Source organism: Triticum aestivum, chromosome 7A (genome assembly GCF_018294505.1).
Source record: "Triticum aestivum cultivar Chinese Spring chromosome 7A, IWGSC CS RefSeq v2.1, whole genome shotgun sequence".
In the NCBI taxonomy this organism is placed as follows: domain Eukaryota; kingdom Viridiplantae; phylum Streptophyta; class Magnoliopsida; order Poales; family Poaceae; genus Triticum; species Triticum aestivum.
In genome coordinates, this window is record NC_057812.1 from 715,454,012 (window position 1) to 715,461,699 (window position 7,688).

At 46.3% G+C, this 7,688-nt stretch overlaps 1 protein-coding gene across 1 annotated transcript; it reads left to right on the top strand.

The window, feature by feature from the left end:
* Positions 1-5,835: 5,835 nt before the first annotated feature.
* LOC123149632 (uncharacterized) lies at positions 5,836-6,460 on the top strand. The gene is made up of 3 exons (XM_044569328.1): positions 5,836-5,983; positions 6,080-6,155; positions 6,243-6,460. Exons 1-3 carry the CDS (start codon positions 5,850-5,852, stop codon positions 6,360-6,362), a joined length of 330 nt encoding a protein of 109 aa, XP_044425263.1. The 5' UTR covers positions 5,836-5,849; the 3' UTR covers positions 6,363-6,460.
* The last annotated feature ends 1,228 nt before the right edge of the window (positions 6,461-7,688 follow it).

Genomic DNA, 7,688 nt, shown 5'->3' on the forward strand with positions numbered 1-7,688 from the left:
GGGAGCACACCACGTGAAGAGGCCAAAAGGTTTTTTCTTTGGCTGGGATTTGGTGCATGTACACGGTTGTGTACTTAGGCATCGCGTGGGAGCTCAGTTTATCGAGTTAGCCGTATGAAGAACTGTGACGCCAATGGGTATTAGGTTTGAGGTGGAGAAGTTCGCGGAACTAAAAACCTTGGATTATGGTAGACACAGATGAAAGATTTGTTGGCACAATAGAGATGCTTGAAGGCATTGCGGGAAGTCATGTCAGTTAAGATGGAATTATCATGTGATGGATTAGAATTCGCTGAAGACGATTTGAGAGCCTGGAGCATGTCATGTAGCCGGACATGTTCGGCTGGGTCGGATAGGACAGTCTGACGGGATCGACGTGAGTCGGTTGGAGCAGAAGACGGTGGTGGGATCGGCGACAACGACATATGAGCGTGATGCTGATGGTGACCGACTTCTGGTCGTGGAAACACGTGTGCAGGCCCCGAGGGCTTGTGTGGCTTCGACAAGACTATGGCATGGGGTTGATTCAACGTGGTGTACACATGGAGCTTGAAGTCGACGGGGCGCGAGGGTGGACTGATCATCTACCATGGAGTCATGTTGAAGGTGGAGCTGGATTGAGGGGCTACGGTGTAAGGATCAAGGGAATCGAAGCCTATTCAGCAAGGAAGAAAAGCGAGTGACATGTAGTTTGGACTGGAGTCCAGTGGTCTGATGGAAGCGTGAAACTCGTCATCGGTCGGTGATGATCGGTGGTACTCTGCAGTAGGGTTGAGTGGTGTGGGTTCGCGGCCCTTGAGACTCGACCGGGACAGCGGAGGCTCGACGCAGTAATAGCAGCGAGGTGTGCGGTATGCACGAGACATGGAGACGGACCAAGGCTCTGGTGGTCATACATGTGGTGAGACAACTATGAATTTGACTCGGGATGACTACAAGCAATGGTGAAATTTCTTCAAGTTTCAGACAGGCGGTCAAGGAAGGAGCGGTGATATTAAGTTGAGGTAACTCTTATGTGTGACACCCAATATATGAGTTGTTCAATTTCACGCAGGTCAGTGATCAGCGTGTGATGGCGTTGGACTGATACTCTGGAAGTTGGGAGCGCAAACTAGAGTAATGTGGAACTTAATTTCGTTCGAGTGTTGACTCTGGTCAAGAAAAGAAGGGACTACAAATTGCAGGTGGAGTCATATGGAGTCTTTGGAGTAGCAGCGGTATTCATGGGATAAACTCAAGTCCAATGTACATGAAAGTTTGACGCATTGACAAATTCAAGGTGGTGGAGAATATTCGCCAAGGTGGAGTTTGTTAGAGTTGTGTCGAATATTGTGTACAAGGTAGGTTACAGTTGGACTAGGAGTTGTATTGTGTTTAGATATGGAGTCGTGTCCTAATAGGACACTTGTATCCTAGGCCTTTCATATATAGCGGGGGTAGACACACGATGTAACCTATGCCAACATAATAGCACCGAAACGCAGGGAAAGCCGGCGGCATGTGCCGGTGTCCAGGGCGACCGGGTGTGGTATTGTGACGGTGTCACAGGGAGGAGCGCCCATAGTCAAGCTCCGGGAATGTAGCCATATCGGTGAACCTCGTTAACAAGTTTCGGTGTCGTGCTCGTGTAATTGCTTGATCCTCGGATGATCAACGGTATGCTTCGGATTTATTCTAACACGGGATGCCGCCTATCTATCTATGGTCGCTGTCAAATGGCTGACCACACCCCACTGGAGAAACCACTGCACTACCTCGTTGGAGGCAACGGGAAGCAACGCTAGGGGGTGGGAGACTGGCAAGTCGCCATCTTTGAAGACGGAAGGCCTGCTGAATCCGAAAAATGCTAATGGAGGCCGAGCATCAGGCAGGCCGCTATCCCTGCCGCCCGACCACCATCTAGATTCCCCCCGCCATTGTATAGAGGTTGTATTTGATTATTTTTTTCTACTTGTATTGATCCAGCGCTGGCCCACGCACATGCAAAGCCCCTAGGGTGTCTTACAACCTTTCTGACATGTACGCACATGTTTTGACTTTGCAGCACCGATGCACCATGCCATTCTCTCATCTGTACCAGCGGGACGTGCACGTCGTGGTCGAGCCGTGTCCACTTCAACTGGATGTGCACGTCGTGGTCGACCCTTGTCCACTGCGTAGGCAATGGAGGCACAAGTCCCTTCGTGGCGAATCCCTGACCAGATAAAACAGACACTAGTGCTGTAGTGCACCTTTTTTAATCATCGTTAATGACGTTGGTAGTGTTTTCCGAACGGAAGGCAGTTCTCCCGCTCGCCACGTTATGCCTAATGACCTGAATTAGCAGTAGTCAACAGATTACCGCAACATTTCAACATTTTCTCGTCTTTACACTTGAAGTTTTAGAAGCATTTAGTTAAACACGCACTTGACCATTCCACTTGACCACGGTACACATGCGCTCTAATGAAAACATGTCCCCTAATTAGTATTGGGTGCAGCAAGTGTTTGTGGGCGATGTTGTACAGCTACACGCCGCCCTCTGTGTCCCACTTTTAGAGTCATGTCACGTCTTCAATTTTTATATTCCCTCACATCAACCTCACCCTGTTGTCATCTCCTTCCCCCACCCAACCTAGTTCTTTCTCACTCTGTTTTCCTCACCGGAACCTCAGCTCCGACGCATCTAGGTGGGCAGCCTGTGCCTCGCCGCCGAGCCGTGCTACTACGGCGAGCCCCCTCATCTGCCGGCGCTGCGCGACGCCAGCCGCCGGCGATCTGCTCCGCACTGAAGAGGTAACCAACGCCAATCCCCACTTAGTTTTTCGCCACCGACGTGTTCATTCTTTCCTGTGTTCTTGCTCGTTCGTCCTCAATCTAAATCGTCACAGCATTTTTTTAGGGGAGTGATAAAAATGTCAGACCTTTTTAGTGGGATACAAGCTGCGATGGTTATAAACCGTGTAGAAAATTGTGACAAATCTGTTGAAGATTGGGATAGCGACGGTGATGGTTCAGGTTGTTCAACGGGGGTAGCTGGAACACCATGCTTCACCTCGCGGTTATCTGTGCTAAAGGCTGCTTCAGTAATTGCCCAGTTTAGCGAATTTAAGAGACAGTTAGTTAGCGAAATCGGTTTTGGGGGAATGTTAGAGTTGAAGTCATGGCAAAAGATTAATCTGAAATACAGTGCGTACTTGATGGATAGAGTTGATTTAGATTCATGCTCCTTGAACCTGGAGTCACAGGGGGTGTTGGGTTTGGTTGACAAGAATATAAATTATGTATTTGGCATCCCATGTGGCAATCTAACCATTCAAGGTGAAGGCGTTGAACCATCTGAAGCTTGTATCGAGTACACGCGTGTAGCAGCATCATTCAGTGAGAAAGGCACACATAGCCTAAAAGCTGCTGAATCAATCTTGCTTGCACCCATAACAGAAAAATCAACGGAAACAGAGAAGCATTGTTTCAAAATTGCCTTTGTGATTTTCATCATTGGACATGTGCTTGCTCCGACCGCCAAACATGACTACATATCAGTAGATTTTTGGGCTGCACTGAATGATGTCAACAAGATCAAAGATTGGAACTGGGGGGCATATGTGCTGAAGAATTTGTTACAAGCAGTTAGGAAGTTCAAAACCGATGTTTCAAAGAGGAACCCAACCATACATATAGTTGGATGCCATCTGTTTCTGCAGGCAAGTAATTTCTTTAGCAAACAAATTCATTTTTTACATTTTTAAAACAGGATTCATTCATGCCCATATGTTTTGCTGCAAAACAGGTGTTTGTTCTCGACAACTTAGAGCTCGGTCTACTAAACAAGCAACACGGAGTAACACCAAGGATAGGCTTGTATGATTATGAGTCAATGAAAAAGATGGTCGAGCAAATCACAGTAAACATCCCAAGTGGTGAAGTCACTTTCAGCGGTGGCAAGGTACGTTTGAACTTATTCTTCAATTTTCCAACGGCATACGCAACCCACAAGACAAATTTTCTTCATTTTCTCATCCAGGACTAACTATGTTTATGGAAATCAGGTCAGGGATGATACGCCTGCAGGGGGTATTGAGTCACATGTAAATGTTGCAGGCACAGGAAAGATTGCCAAACCAGCTTTCACCCCGAAAAGAGCAAGTACTCCATGCTCGCCAATGTTGCGATCTACTTACACGAAGAATGGCCCGCAAGAGTTTTCAAACTATATACGATCGCGGTACCCCACCATAGTAAGTACCATCCACAATTTTGTTGGTTTTCTCATATTTTTGTTTCCTTTGTCAACCAAATTTTTGTTGCACTCCTGATACTGAAAAGGTCGGAACTTGCTAACATGATTTTCCATTTTCTTTGTACTAAAATCCATAGTCAGCACAGAAACTTGGCATTCTCCTCCGGGAACAAAATGCACGCGGCCTGGCAAACATATCGGAAATGCGGCAAGCGTTCCAATCAAACATGTTCACATTCACTGACAAGCTAATGGCGTGCCTCGGAGAAATGTGTACATGTTGTAAAGCACACGGACGGAAAATGTGTGTCCTCAAGAGCGAAGACAAAACCATACACGAACCGCCCCCAACTCCATCAACTGAACAGCTAAGCACTCCACTAGTCACCAAGATTGGACCACGCCTTCCTGCACCAGGAATGCCAGAAGGTGTGTTTCGATACAATCCCAGTTATCACAATCCCAACCATTTTTCATATGCATCCCCACCTCATAGCTTACACAATTTTTCAGGTCAAGTGTCTGCTACTAGTTCTGTTTCTAGGAAAAGGGATGGAAGCCTATCATCAAGTATGCAGTCCGGTCCATCTAAGAGACTTTGTTTACCAGCCTCCATTGGAGAAGATGACCTTTGCCAAAAACAGAGACCAATAGCCCAAGATTCTATAGTTATGGACATCGCTAGCAGCATCCTGTCAATGTATGATGATCTAACAGCCGTCCTTGTCACTTATTATGCCGAGATCCGTCCAGCACCCACGACGATCTTGTTTGGTGCAACAACAGATGGAGCACCTGTGAAGATTGACCTGGCACAGTGCAACTTTGGGAGGGACCCATGGGTTGCTGGTTCGGTACCCCCGCCCCCTCCAGAAAATGCGCTTAGGGCTATACGAGACTGGATGTCAGCAGCATCCATGACCAATTTGCAGAGGCAAGATAAACCTAGACCCAACACATCAATTATTTACGTCGACCCCCCAAATTCATAGTATATCCTAACCACATTTGTTTTTTAATATTGCTGTAGGAATTGGATTTTACACCTTAAACCAAGGCTCATATCAATCGAAGGGATTGAAATCCAGCAACAACTTGCACATGGAGACCCAATGTCACACGAGATATGTACTGCTATCTTTCGGAGGCTTGCCCAACTGGACCAGTCTTGCTCTAAGGACACTCCTGGCAACATCTGGAGAAAGTACATAGAGCCTGACTTTGCTGTGAGACACCCATCACCCTTGTCCACTCGAATTGAACTGTTTTTTACCGCTCCATACATGCATACCCCATTTTACTAGAGCTGACACATTTTTATCATCTTCGCAGACAACTGTTTTGTCGAACGCCGATCCATTGACTGTTCAATCTATTCGCACTGGGTTTCAGGAAGGAACAGGTCTTTGCAACCCAGCTTCATGCCGAATGGTACGACACTTACGAAATCATTTTTTATGGCAATTTGTCAACACTAAACATATGTAACACGTTCTTTTTCATGCAGTGGTTCATCCCAGCAATTCTTCCAGATGGATGGGCTGTATATTTGTTTGATATGATGCGGAAACGGATCATTGTGTTAGACCCAGCAGTTGGCCCATTTGTGTATAGCAATAGGCGGGTCAGCATGCACGAGTTTGTAAGCAACAAACTGCATGCTGCCCTGTTCAACTGTCTACATAGTTTCTTCAGTTCTTGGCACTGTGATTCCACTAACTGGGGACGCACATTCCCGATCATAATGCGGGAAAAAAATGAGAGGTATGTTTCCCTTTCCATTGTAGTCACTCTTATTTTCAGTTTTGCTACTGTTTACACCCTGATTTTGATTGCCCGCCCATCTATATTTTTTTCTAGAGATGAAACTGGCTTGGGTGCTACTTTCTTTGCTAGGAATTTCGACGGTGACAGGCTACAAATCCCGCTGACCAAAGTAATTACTTTGATTTTTAGTCGAACATACTAAAGCCATCTACATCTGCTCATTTCTGTTTTGCCAATACAATTCTGTAATTTTCAGGAGACGTTGGCATCACACAGCAACCTCATGTTTTACGAGCTGATGCGGATGCAAGGGAACCAAACCAAGGCGGCACACGATTCACTCGAAGCAATCAAAGGAACGTTCCTTGTTCTTTAGGGCAGCTAGAAAGACGAGCAGTTTCGAAACAGCATCGGTTGATGCTTTCACTTATTTAAGAACATCATTTGAGAGTCATTCCCCCAACTAGATGTATTTTTTTACTACCTAAATGAAGAAGACAGAACTGCACCTGAATAATTTTCTGGATTTAGCCACTTTCATTACGGAAACAATTGCATTATTTCACCTTTGAATGCTTCAATAACATAAGCCTCACTAAGGCAGGGATACATTTTTTATAAATATTCGCAAATTGATCTAGGTAGTTCACAAGGCCAACCGATCTGCATCTACATGCACAACACCTTGTAAACAAGTGCCACCACAAGAACACACACAACAACTTTCAGCACGTACCCACTGTGCTGTCTGGCAAGGTTTCGCGCTGGGACTTGCTTTGCAATCTCCTGACTTCTTTCTTGAAAATGTTGGACTGTCTTTGCTTCCGAACGGAGCTCGTCATTCATCCGTTCAAGCATACAAACCTTGTCCCGCAGATCGATTAATAGTTGTTTCAGGAATTCATCTTCAATAGGATCATCGTGCCAAGCGTAGAACTCGCACCCCCCCATCTGCAACAACATTGCCACAAGACAAGTTGACAGACCAAGACTCAAGCCCTCATAGTAGAACAAGAAGAGTTTTCAAAACACTAACCCTTGCCTTGGCGCGTGTGTAGTACCTCCTGCCTGGATTGTCGTCACTCCAGGAGATCCACATGGCCGCTTTCGGCCTTTGCCTACACCAGCAAGGCACAGCTAGATGGTAGTCCATCGGGCCAACTCTGTATCTCACCGGAGACCTAAAGCTACAAGCGTACGATCGCCTTGAGGAAGAAGACGCCCTAGAGGTGGCAGAATTTGAAGAAGACATGGCTCGCTCTTCTGGCCGTTGCTAGCTCGAAGGGATGGAGGATTATATAGCACAGGACCTGCCCAACGGCTACTTTTCTCTAAGAGGATGTGGGCCCAACCACTCAGCTGGGAAACTATTTATATATGTTGACCCCCCCCCCCACATGCGCATCTGGTGAGACTACCCCCCCCCCTGTACAGCCCAGACAACAACAACATTATCTTTTCCACATGTTTAGCTAGGCTAACATACTCAATCATTTGTTGCAAACAAATTAATGCAAACCGACACATACTCATGTATGGTCACGGCTGATTAGCAACCAGAAGTCGTGTTTACAAAATACAGTTGCCCTCGTGCATGGCAACTCACTCCACATAGAAATTACAACTAAGCAAGTTCAATCGATAATGTGAATGCCAATCCCAACACATCTCATGGGATGACAAAACCGGCTGCAAACCAGCT

Excerpts from the sequence above, each read along its gene's own strand:
- LOC123149632 (XM_044569328.1), top strand. The coding sequence starts at position 5,850 with ATGCACGAGTTTGTAAGCAACAAACTGCATGCTGCCCTGTTCAACTGT. Across the intron at positions 5,984-6,079 it reads ATGCGGGAAAAAAATGAGAG|AGATGAAACTGGCTTGGGTG; the intron begins GTATGTTTCCCT and ends ATTTTTTTCTAG. Across the intron at positions 6,156-6,242 it reads TACAAATCCCGCTGACCAAA|GAGACGTTGGCATCACACAG; the intron begins GTAATTACTTTG and ends TGTAATTTTCAG.